We start from the raw sequence: 12945 nt of genomic DNA on the forward strand, positions 1-12945 counted from the left end.
GGCTGGTTTGCTTTTGTGGTCCATGCAGGAATCCAGCTCTGATGTGAGCACACCATGACCCCCAGCACCCAACACTCTTTTCTTGCCTTTCTGCAGGATAAGGTCCTGAGTCCCTCAGGGCTGCACACATGGGGCCTCACAGAGGCACAGCATCTATGAACATCTCCTGGGAAAACAGCAACTGCAGGAGGCCCTGTCAGGCTTCTGTGTGTTTAACAGCCACCATGCTGTCAGGGTGAGGATTGTTAGAGGCCACCGTGGACTCTGCCACTCAATTTTGATTTCAGTATAACTGAAGGAAGCTTATGATCTGACCTTTAGTTTTTTGACTTTGTTTTTGCTTTACCGCTGGGATCTAGGTTACAGTCTGAGCTCAGATGTATTTGGATCATGCAAAGTGAGTATTTGCAAAGGGGTCTCCCATTTGTCCTGTGAAATCCACACAGTCACAGCACCCTCCAGGCACAGTTTTGCCTAAGGAAAGGTAGCATTTCTAGAAAGCAGAAGGGACTCTTATCTTGCTACGGTCCACATCACTTGGACGCAGTCTGATACTCAGACTGGCGTTACCTTGCACTAACAGCTAGGGATGTTGTGCCTAAGCCAGGAATTCTACTTCACCTCTGCAGCACCTGAGCAGTACAAGTCCTGTCTCTTATTCCCAGGGATACGTGACTCCAGTTTATATTGCTGGTGTCTGACCTAGGAGACCAACAGACCAGAACAACTCCACAGGCTCAAACACACCTTCAGTGGCAGCACACCTATTTAAATTTCACTCAGTTCAAGATTAGAAATGAACTTAAAAGAATCTGCTACAATTCAGGGTTGGCCCTTGGCTTTACACAAAGAAAAACTGCAAAGTGGAGACCTTTGGGGAGAAAGAGGGTTTAGCAACAGGTGATGCTGAGGAGGGATAATTTCTAAGGAAAGCATGCAGAGTAGCATTAGTGCATGATGTTTTAGGAGGTGACAAAGGATTGAGGCTTTCATTACAAGATTTCTAACTATGCTGCCCTCATCCTCCTAAGAAAAGAAGGAGCGTGGCAGAGCAGACCCTATGGTCGCAGATTACTGGAAAGCCACGGGAATATCTTGTTGCTTACAGCACAGCTTAAGTGTATATAACCCTGTGTTAATATGCATTTTGTGCTACTGTAGCCCTGGGTGGTGTCCCAGGTTTTTCCCCTCTTTCAGCTGTAGCCCACCTGCCCAGCATAGGTACACAGAAGTGGCAGGCCCTTCCTCGGGAATTCGCAAGAGGGAAGTAACGTCTTTGCACTTGGTGTCTGGGGATGGAGTTTGCTGGTGGCTGAGGAGGAACGCAAAGGTCTGTCTAGAGCAGTACCACCACCTCATGGGGAGGCTGCAATGTCCCACGGCACCTCTTCCTTTCCAAGATTCACAGAGCAGCAACCAACTGATAAGCACAAATGCCAAGTTATCAACCTTCCCTCATGGTGGCAGCTTTCTAAGTTCAACAGCAGCTCTATGCAAACATGCAAAGCTTGATGGGGGGGAAGCTTCTCCTTCCTCTTTCAGCTCCCTCTTGCATTCCATGACACAACACACTAAGGGACACATGCAGCTGCTCTCGGTGCTTCCTGCATTCTTGAAACAAGGGTGCAAGAGGAGAGGTACAGGAGAGCAGAGCTGTTGGGAAAACAGCTACTAGGGTCCATAAAACTGACATAGTAAGTACATTAATTTATTTTCAGCCTCCCAACATAGAATTTCACTTTAAAACTAGTCCTTAGAGATTCATTTATAAGGACTATCAAATACAGCCAGCATAGGTTATTACAGACCACATTACTGGTCTGTATCTGATAGGCACCATTTGAAATTTTAAAGCGAATCAGGATCAAAGTTATTTCCATTTATTCTGATACTTGTTTTGATGCACTGGCATTACAGAGGAGAAAGTAGTGCCCCAGTGTTCCTGGCTGCCTAGTCCCAGCGGGACGACAGGTCAGCTTTTGACACTATCTTCTGCATCCTAGGGGACAACATGGAAATCCCAGACAGGGGAACTGAGGGAACACACTGACCCTCAAGCTGAAGTGAAATGCCCTACAGACCTACAAGTCTGCATTTGACAAAAGGCTCCTTTTATCTCTTGCTAGTGTTAAACATTTTCCTGTAGAGAACACTCTAGCACTACAGAGGACACAATACACTGGTGTAGCCTTCTGGGACAGTGCTGCAAAATAGGTGCAGCAGACAGGTAATTTCTTGTAGAGTTGTGGAACTCAGTCCTACCAGGATTACCCCGTTTGGCCTCACTGCTGTTGTTTAGAGCAAGCACACAAGCAAAGCCCAGTGATTCTCAGTTAATTGTCACTGCTGTGGCTGGCACACTACAGAGGACACAATACACTGGTGTAGCCTTCTGGGACAGTGCTGCAAAATAGGTGCAGCAGACAGGTAATTTCTTGTAGAGTTGTGGAACTCAGTCCTACCAGGATTACCCCGTTTGGCCTCACTGCTGTTGTTTAGAGCAAGCACACAAGCAAAGCCCAGTGATTCTCAGTTAATTGTCACTGCTGTGGCTGGCACAGCCGGCCGTTTCATCAGCAATGAACAAAAGTCAGTTTAAACAGAAAAGCACTCTGACATTCAGAATCAAATGGCAGAGCTTATCACACAGAACCTAAAGATGAATAAAGCAGAAGGTTCGATTTTTTAAATTTTTTAAAAAGATTATACAGTGGAAGCTCCAGGAAAAGAATGTTATTTAAACATTTTAATACACTAGTGGAATACTAGTACGACTAAGCTGTAGATGGCGACAAGGACTGAGTTCAAACATCCTGTAAGGGATCCCTTAAAACAAGCAAATGCTTTGTTAAGTGTTCTGAAGAGGCACTTCCTCTCATCAGAAAAGCTGAGTCTCCCCAAGTTGTCTCTGACACCTTCTCTGGTTTCAGAGGATCTAAGCTACCTCCATTGACTGCAGCTACAGTATCAAGCTAGAGGAGATGTATGGTAGCACAGAGGACTCATGATCAAAGCCCAAGCTGTTGGGGATTTGGCCATTCCTCATCTCCTTTCATGTCACTCATTAATCTCTTTTGCCCTGTAAACATTAGGTTAGTTAAACTAGAAAGACCACCTTTTCATTATTGTTACAGCCAAAACTTAAATTGAATTAAAATGTAAAAAGCATCAAAATTGAGATCACACCCACAAGCGGGTCTTGGGGCTCACTCCAACTGGTGCATCAGTCTGCAAATGTTTTAAGTGTTTTGAGCATCCCTCTTCACAACTTACGTTTAAAACTGCCAGTAAAGACTCCTATTAGCTTAAAGATGTTCTCTACCTTTCCTTTCTTCCCTGCAGGGACCAACTACACAGCTTTAGTGGCGAGTGTGGTGCTGGGATGCACAGTGATATATGTTGTCTTCTTGTTGGTGAAGAAATCCTTTGTGGGGATGCAATACAGGAATGTTTCTTTACAGCTGTGAGCCAACTGCTGTAAAGATTATCCTAGGGATAAATCATCTCAGAAAGCCCTTTGTCCCTTTGGATTCATCCCACAAGTGTTTCTGCTCCATGTATTGCAGAGGCACTCTGATGCTTCTAGCGGATACTTCAATGTCTGCCCGTAAGAACATCAGAGGAAAATACAGAATATGCTCCCATGTGTTAAGCCCAGACAAGATGTAACACTCTTCATGTGTGTGGTTCCCTAAATAAAAAAAAAAAAAAATCAGTAGCTGGATGTTATCAGGAACAGATTTCTAAGGAAATAAGCCTGGCTGATAACATCCCGAGGACCAAAGCACCAAACACTCCAGAGCACAACACTGAAACAATCAGGATTTGTGTGGGTTGAAAATCTCCAGAATTTGAAGCTTTCAATTTGTTTGAGAAGCAGTTTCTGGCTTTGGGACAAAAGGGCCTGTCATGTGGTTTAAATACCAGAATCCTCTATAAACAACTGATCACAAAGACAGTGATACACCAAGCATGTGCAAGCATTGCCAAAAGCTCATCCTCCCTGCAGAGTTCAAATTGCTACACTCAAGCCAGGTAGAAGGGAAAACCATCACACTGCAGAACGTGTGCTAAATGAGTATGTTAAGAGCTGGCGTGTTTTGAGGACTCCTGATACTGCCTTTAGCTGATTTCTCACCAGTTCAAGTCAGTTATACATGATTTCTAACCCGTATCACTAGATGGATCATAAACACGTATCTTTAAATTCAAATTAACTTTAAGCTAAAGATTAGCCTGCATGGTGGTGAAGCAGAGACAACATTAACTACACCACAAGCTAAGACACTGATAAACGTCAACGAGCACAAGGCAATAAGCAGCAACATTTCTCATCTATGCTAATGCCCCCCCAAACCCAGCTGCTGTTATTTGTCACAGTCTTGTTATGCATAATTGGGTAAGAAAAGTATTTAAAATTGGGCTGCTGAGAAGTTTGAGCATGCTGTATTCTTACAACCAGGGGAGGAGAACACATGCCATTTTAAGCATGACATTTTAAGCTGGAAAACAAACTCAGGAGAAATATCGGTGCTCGGATGCCTGGGATGTGATACTTTGTGATACTGGCCTGCTTCTCAGTTTCACCAGGAAGGAAGCACAGTAAGGTGCAGAAGATACAAACCAAGGTATTCAAATTCTTCACACAGGAAGTTCAAAATGCAAGACTTATCCAAGAGTCATTACTCTTTCTGTAATCTCACTTCATGATTTTAGTTGATGTAAATAACTTTTAAGCAGAAGATAAAAATAACAAAAAATATCAAGTGTTACATTTGTAGAACAAAATTAACATGGAACTAAAGCATGGGAGTATGCTACAATACCCGAAGCTATAGACATGCTATCACCTTTGAAGCCTGTACTTCAACCCTGCTGCTTTTAGTTTCAAAATAAATAGGAGTAACAGAAATAGCCTGATGTGGTGTTGAAAATTTTTGTGGAGTCAAGAGGTTTACTGCTGTATTGAAACTTTTCCAAAATGAAGAACTAAATGAAAACTTACCAAAGGTCATAAACTCTCTCCTCTCAACTAAGAGTGCAATTAATTCTATATGTGTATGGTAAAGAAAAGAAGTCAAAAAATAACAAGCAAAAATTATGGATACTGCCTTCATATTTTAATCCACTGACATAACATCCCCACAGAATAAACAGAATAAAACTTTCCTGAATGTACCTGGCATGACATTAAACAGCTTCACATATTTTCTACTTTAATTTGATCTTCTTTTCCCACAGTTTTAGAATTGTTTTTTCCAATCCTTGGCTAAAATTGGTCATAGTGCATGAGAACTTAGAAGAGCTATCATCACTAATTGCTCAGTTTGCCAGTGTAATTTCTAAAGATGGCACAATGCTAGCCCACCATCCACAGGAGAGGGTGGTTTTACCAAGGTCATTTTGCTTTGTTGCTAGAAGTTCGGCAACATCCACGCAGCCAGCATCCTTCTCTCCTCATCAACCTCATCAGAAAACTGTAGGCACGCACACTTGCACACATCACCTCTCCAGCCACTTTCTGCTGGATCATGCAATTCTCCCTCTGTTTTGCAAGAACAGCTTCAAGACTGGAGACTGTTTAGATTGCTAAGGGATAGAAATGCACATGCGATGTGAAAGAATGAAGACACACACGGTAACTCCTCTTCGTCTGCTCCCATATGGGAAGAACAAGGAAGTGTTACAAAAAGTCTAAAGGCAGTGTACTTTGTACACCAGCGTACTTCCAGATACAGGCACAAAGCAGTTCCAACAGGTCCTGGCTGCCACAAAACAAGGAAAATAGTACAACAGAGAATTGATCAAAGCCTGTAGTGGTCTGAATACTGTTTGTTCACCTGGTGGCTTATGAAGGAGCCTGGATGGAACTTCACAAATAAGGAATGAAAACAGGACACAGAGTAGACAGCGATATTCTATTTTTACAGGCAGGCAATGAAAGGTCTAGTCATTTTGACAGAACCACATGGAAGCACAATCTCAAAGGTAATACAGACTTGTAGCCTCTCAGACTCCCACTTCAGAAATGAGACTTTGCTCTGCAGCTGCAGCCAGGGGTTAGATCAGGTGTGGCAAAGCTCCCTCACCTCAGAAGTTGCACCCACCTCCTCCAGGACCTCTATTAACTCACTCCAGCCCCGCTAAGTTCCCTGCTCAGACAATCAGTGGAGTCTAGGGGATGAAGTTTCACCTTCTCTATTTAAATAAAGCTTTTGGTGGCAGAGAGCGTCTCCTTGCTGTAGGTGCACAGTGTTCAACACAAAATTACCCAAATTCCAAATACTACTGCAGTACAAGTACAAAAACTTTCCACATCATTTCAGCAGACAGCCCACTAGAAATCCAGATGGGAAGTATGCCCTGATGGTGACAGAGGTCAACAAATCCCTATGACAACTTGTCAGGAATGAGGATTTAAGCTATCAAAGCTACTTGATAGTTTAATTTCTATCAAAGCCCAATTTTAACTTCAAATTCTAATTTTAATTTCTACCAAAGCCAAAAATGTGGCTGGGCTCCAGAACATAACAGTAGAAGACCCAACAAATCCCACAGCAGATTATCTTTCAAAATCACACTGAATTCTTGAGACATAGCTAAAAAACTGAATTTCTATGGAAAAGGCTTAAAATTACCCTGCTTGATGACTGGTTATAATCAATATATCCTATTATCCTGCTGAGAAAAAAATGCAACTGCAAAGGTCCTTTCCCTCACAGAGCACTGCAGAAACGTTGCCCTCAGTTCCAAGAGTGAAGGAAAAATGTTAATCTGTCTACTTTCCCACAGATATAGTATGTTTGAGCCTGCAACAGCAAAAAGTATTCTCGGTCTGATTATTCCTTTCCATGCCCAACTTCAGAGAAGGCCAAATTTCATCTTACAGTTGGTTCTTCAGAAGATGTGACCCACATTAGCTGCCTACATTTTTTCTTCTTTGTCCACAAAATTCCAGCATGAAACAACTGCAATGTACTTGCCAGAGAGAAATATTTCAAACGTTTCATATAGAACAAAAATCATAACACAAGCACCACAAAGGAGAACAGATAACCAGTTAGAAGACCATTTGAAAACAGCTGAGCAAACTTTTTAAACAGAAGTCCAACACTGAACAGGCAAGGAAGAAAACAAGGGCACATTATGCTAACAGTATCGCCACAGTGAGCTGCCTTCAAACAACTGGTTCTGCTTTATTCAGAGTTTAGCTAAGCACTTTCCATCCTATTCCAAGTATATTCAAGTGTCCCAGACACAGAGTTCAGACAGTAACTTTGTGACCTACCAAAAGAAAGGCAAGAACGCATCTGAAACTGCATTTCAGTGAAGCTCTAGGTGTAGATTTTGATATTTGAAACAAACAGCAGATTGTTCACAGAGTTCTGAGTGCTCTTTGGGGCAGTTACTAACAATCAGTATAATGTCAACCTAAAGCAAGGTCTTCAGCTTCAGCAATTTGTATTCATAGCACCAACTTTTTTTTTTTAAGAGTTCCCCACATCAGTAAATTAAGGGTCTAGAGAGAAGCAGTGAAAAAAGATGTCGCAACAAAAATGCAAGGTGGTTTCATAGTTGCTTCTGAAGCGTGATGCACTTCAAAGTTTTCTTATTCACAACCTTCATCCATTCTATATATGCAAAACCTGACATTGCCACTTCACTGTCACAGCCACTTCATAGTCCAGTACAGAAATTTAGAGGGATGTTTTATCCAGTTAACAGACAAGAAAATCCTTAGCCTGCTGGCTCTTCATCCATCCTATTTGCAAAGAGACCTGCTCCTTCCTTTCCTGCTGCATGAACCACATCCAAACATGACACGACCTGTTAGTCCACAGTCAGTAAAGGACTTCTAACACACATTCATCTGAACAAAAGATTTTTGTTGTTCTTTATATGTGTTCTTCTATCTGACAAGATGAAAGACAGTCAAACAGCCAGGCCATTACCAAATCAATAAAATCTGTTCATTCCCAGAATCCTAAAACATTGCTGACTAAATGCTAACTTGCCAAACCACAAAGAACACACAAGAGATGCTTCTCAACAGAAATACTTAGTGAAGCCTATTCTGCATTTTACTTTACCAGTCCTGATAGATAGCTGTGCATTTCCCAATCCCTTTTTACCTTTTTTTTTAATAATCACAAATGTTTTTTACCAAAAGACATAACCGACTGAATAGCTAGATCAAACAAAGACGACACGCACTTCAGCAGTTAACCTAGGCAAAAAATTCTTTTGGGGGACAATATTCCTGAAACTAAAAGATGCTCACCACTGTCTGTTCCTAGTTCTTATCTCCCATATTGCCTCACCTGACATTGCAAAGAATAAGAAGATTCTGGACCGCAGGAAGAGTGGAATTCTCATTCTGTCCTGTCACCAGGTGCCTGTCCAGCACAACATGCACAGCATCCGGATTGCTGGCTAAATAAAGGAGAAAAAGCAACAAGCGTTGTGTCAGTGGACACTACTTCAGTTTCAGTATCACATCTCTGACAGAACTAACACAGAAGGTAACTATTTTGACCAGATTTGCTGGGTGACTGACATGCTGATCTACAACCCCCACAGACAGGGACAATCTCGAGCCCCCAATCCTGAAACAATTTCACTAGAAAGTCCTTCTCTGAAAGGAGAGGAGGACTGGTCCCTTGATTCAATTAACATCAGATAGGTAAAGTGCATATATCAAGAGATTTTCGTAATAAAAACCTCAAAGTATATATTAATTACCCTGCTATACAATATAAACTTTTCTTAATGTAAGGCATCAAAGTTGTAATCACCATGCTACAAAAAGCCTGCAGGAAAATACTTATTTTCTGGCCAGCTATAGTAGCCTGATGTATTAATATCTGCCAGCAATTGTTCAGTACTCCAAGTACTCCAGTATTTTTAAGTCATCTCACTCCCGATAGAACCATTATTTTGTCAGTAATGAACAACTCTATTTTCTTCTCCCTCTTCCAGCCACTGACTGTCTAAATACAGGCTAAGTGCCTTCAAACCCCACAGGCTTTTCCTCTTCTTGCTTAATTTGCCAGTACCACCGCAACCAAGCATACGTGACGTAACAGGTATCACAGACACCAGCCTTTAAGCTCTCAGTACTGAACCCATTATGCAGAAGGTGGTGGCAGCAGCTCATTCGAAAAGCATAAAGATGCCATTTAAACACACAAGCAGGCTGACAGCAGCATGGATGGAAGAGGATTAAGCAAAGAATATACAACAATTTGATAAGACAGTGGCATTTCTTCTTAGTGAAAAATAAATGCATGGCATTAGGAGCCTGGTTCTGTTTCCTATTAATGCCATGTGTGTGATCTCTAATCTGGCCACTTCAAATTGTATCAGTTCAATGGGTGGCACTATTCTGTTAAATAAAGGATGACTTAAATACCACGGGCATCTCATTGTTCTCTTTAAGGACAGATCCTAAAAAATTACCTAACAAAATAGCAGACTGAATGACAGCTGCAACTGAATAGAACCATTTATAGCTCATTATTTAATTCTCCCTGTAGCTCTTCAGTATTGCAAGAAAGCACCATGTAAAGGAAAATTACACTTTTGCCGGCACATCCAGAAATAATCTAGGAAAAAAGTGACATTTTTGTGCTTTAATGGATTTAGTTTCTCACACTGGGCAGAACCTCAGATTTTGCAGTTCAAAAGTCAAACTTCTACATTTTGACTAATAATAATTAATGAAATTACTAGTAAAGAAACAAGAAAATACTACAAAACCAGATCTAGCTACAAGTAAATTACTTCATGGCTAAGGCAACTAATCAGAGCAACCAAAAACATGCAGTATAGTGCCTCCAGCTTTAAATAATGAAACATTTGCTTGAATAAAAGACAACCCCAAAATCCAGAACTTAACCTCTCCCGGCAGAGCACATGCTGCCATGCAGCAAGGAAGCAGCTGCAGCACACTACCTACGTACAGACACTCCCCTGCAGGTATGGGCTGTGCATCTGCAGATGGATGGCAACTCTCCTGCACACACCCTTCCCTGCAGCACACATTCCTCCTTCACAGCAGGACAAGCGACCTCGTGTTTACCATGGGGTAAAAGAGTATGCGTGGACAACCACAGAGATCAGTGTGCTGTACTGTACTGCCCTACTTCTCCACACAGTATTTATTCTCATAATTTCTAATCCACTAGGGTATTTGTTTATATCCATGAAATGGGAATGGAAGATGAAATACCCTGTCAGAGTCCTGTTCAGCTGTGTAAAACTGGCACACAAATATTCATTTCCAAAACGCAGCCACGAAACGTGAAGTCCTGGACAACAAGAGAGTGACATACCACTAAATGTAGCTCCAGAATCTTTCACAAAATCTTCCACAATAATGGACAAACTGGCAAAATTAGGCTGCCTTACCAGTTCATACACAGAGGGCTGAAAAAGATCAAAAGGAAGTAAGTCTCTCTTGCTTTTTATGAAAAAAGCCATGCAAACCCAACACATACTTCCCCCTGCAATTTATTTTTCTGTTCCCCCTAGGATTCTCCCAACTATATACAGGAAATGAAACAGAAATGAAGCACAAACCAAATGACCACAAGCAGCTTCTATGGATTTTCTGTAGGGAGCAAACTGAAAATTCTTAAGGGAGACAAAAAGAATGACACCAAGCAATTTCTGCACATCAACTGGACACTGAACAGTGTGCATGCAATTAACTTCATGAAAGCGCAGACCTGTTTGGCTGTTGGACACAAACATTTGGACACAAATGCTGTGCCACTTGCAGAGTCCAAATAACAGTACTCCGCTTTGGAATGAATATGGGAAACAGCTTAAATGAAGAGAGAAAAATTAAGACTACTTAGTTCAGTTTTTATATGCACTGGAGGAAATTGAATTTTATGGTTTCCATAGCAACCATAGCTAGGCCACGTCATGCCTTATTTAAAATATTTTATCATGGACTGTAATGCCAAATACAAGCACATCAGGACTTGATAGCTTTTGTGAGTCCCATTAACTTAGTTTCTTAACTTTGCATGTAAATTTTCAACCCTAGAAGTTGTACTATAGAGGTTTGCATCATCTCGGCACACAAGTACAATTGCCATATAAACAGTCTGTGAGGTCAGAGATATGACTATACATTAAATAAAACATCAACAGCATCTGCCCACTTCTTGAATTACAAGCCAGTTTGTACAAAGAGCCTTCTTTCCTAAACGTTCTTCTACCTTTTAAAATGAAAGAGCATCTTGAGAAATATAACTCACCTCCAGCATTCATGAAACCAAAAAAGTAATTCTTAGAAGCCCTCTGCTGTGAATCCAAAGAGCTGCAGCAGCCATTTCCAGCATTCTATGGATTCAGTTTAAAGTTTACTGAACAATCGGAAGGAAAACACTGTCCACATGACAGCTAAGTGAGACAATCCCTTCACGTGCTCAGTACTGGGCTCCCTTGCCAATGACAACTCTCCACATCTCGCACATAAACCAAGGGTACCAAACTGATGATTTATATTTGTAGAAAGTTATAGGATGAGACCAGAAACCCCAGCACTGGCACCTGAAATCACAGGCCCCCACACAGCAAAAAAGCTCCCAAACTGCAAAAATCAGGTGAAAGCTCAACCTACCCCTGTCAGGCTGTATCCCTGAAATACCCAGGATTTATCCTCATTGGTGGCACAACACAAAGCTGCAACTCCGTGTCCAACTGCACAGATAGGCTCTAGAGAAAAATCAAAGCGTATTGTGAGCATCTTCAAACAGCCAAAACACAGCTGAGTGTCAATGAGGTTCTTCATGTTACAGCGTATTGCCTTCATGCAGTAAAATTATCCTGCACTGATTATACCTTCCTAGGCTGTAAGGTTTTTCCTGCACACTACAATAAGAATTGCCCCAGTCTTGCAAAGAGTTACTAGGTGATAACTCCAAATCCAAAGACAGCAACAGTCAAAGAGAAAAACACATACTCAAAAGGTAAATGAGAAGCGCACACAAGTTTTGATTAACTACAGCCTTAATGATGATCCTGGTACATTCCACATTTGGGTCTGAACCTTGAATCCTACTGACTTGGAGAGCGCCATTTCTGTATCACTGTAAGGCAGAGAACCCTCTTCTGACACAAGCATTGAAAAGCTATGATTTTTTTTTAATATACATTTACATAAAGAGGATACTTTTAAAGAGAAGATACATCCCTGGAAGTATTTAAAAGACATGGCACTTAAGGACATGGTTTAGTGGGCATGGTGGTGTTGGGTTGACGGTTGGACTCAAATGATCTTAGAGGTCTTTTCCAACCTTAATGATTCTATGATTCTATGATTTCTCTAAAGCAGCTCTTTCCAGTTCTGAATGCTCTTCAACTATTTAAACATTTTTAAGTCATTGGAAGGTAACAGCCTTACATGAACAGTACCGTAGTACTATTTTATTTAACAAAATATCTAACGATGTTCACCTACTGTTCTCAGTGCTGAAGTGCTGCAGTATCTTAGCGAGGTACCCACTGTTTGCAAGGTCAGTCATAGCCCCGGGACAGTTTGGAATCAGCAACGCATGGTATCTAGCTCCTAGTAAGGAGGAAAGGATAAACTAGTTGTAATATAAGTAACACACAAAAAAGCCTGATCATAAACCCATTTCAGATTTGACAAAATTAAGACAACACCACATAAGTCAGTCAAAAACTGTATAAACTGAATGAACTAAAGAAATTAACAGATCCATGTGGAGTAGAGAAGAAGGTCCTTTTTAGGACAACAAACATACATTTTTAATGAGACATTCTTACCCAAGCAAAGCTTAAAACTGCTATGTCTCCTAGCTTCTACTTTAGCAAAATATTTATTTTTAAAAAATAGCAATATACAGTGTGCATGTGTATATATATGAGAGAGAATACATATATATTGTGTGTATATATATACATACA

General features: G+C 41.1%; 1 protein-coding gene across 1 annotated transcript in view; it reads right to left on the reverse strand.

Moving 5' to 3' along the window:
• Positions 1–1950: 1950 nt before the first annotated feature.
• PDDC1 (Parkinson disease 7 domain containing 1) overlaps positions 1951–12945 on the reverse strand; it is a gene marked incomplete at its 5' end in the record, with an annotated part of 11824 nt that continues 829 nt past the window's right edge. The window contains 4 exons of the mRNA XM_009585542.1: positions 1951–1999; positions 8322–8433; positions 10335–10428; positions 11636–11730. Coding sequence (XP_009583837.1) covers positions 1951–1999; positions 8322–8433; positions 10335–10428; positions 11636–11730 — 350 coding nt within the window. The remainder of the gene's footprint in view (positions 2000–8321; positions 8434–10334; positions 10429–11635; positions 11731–12945) is intronic.

Source organism: Fulmarus glacialis, unplaced genomic scaffold (genome assembly GCF_000690835.1).
Source record: "Fulmarus glacialis isolate BGI_N327 unplaced genomic scaffold, ASM69083v1 scaffold17119, whole genome shotgun sequence".
NCBI classification, from domain to species: Eukaryota; Metazoa; Chordata; class Aves; order Procellariiformes; family Procellariidae; genus Fulmarus; species Fulmarus glacialis.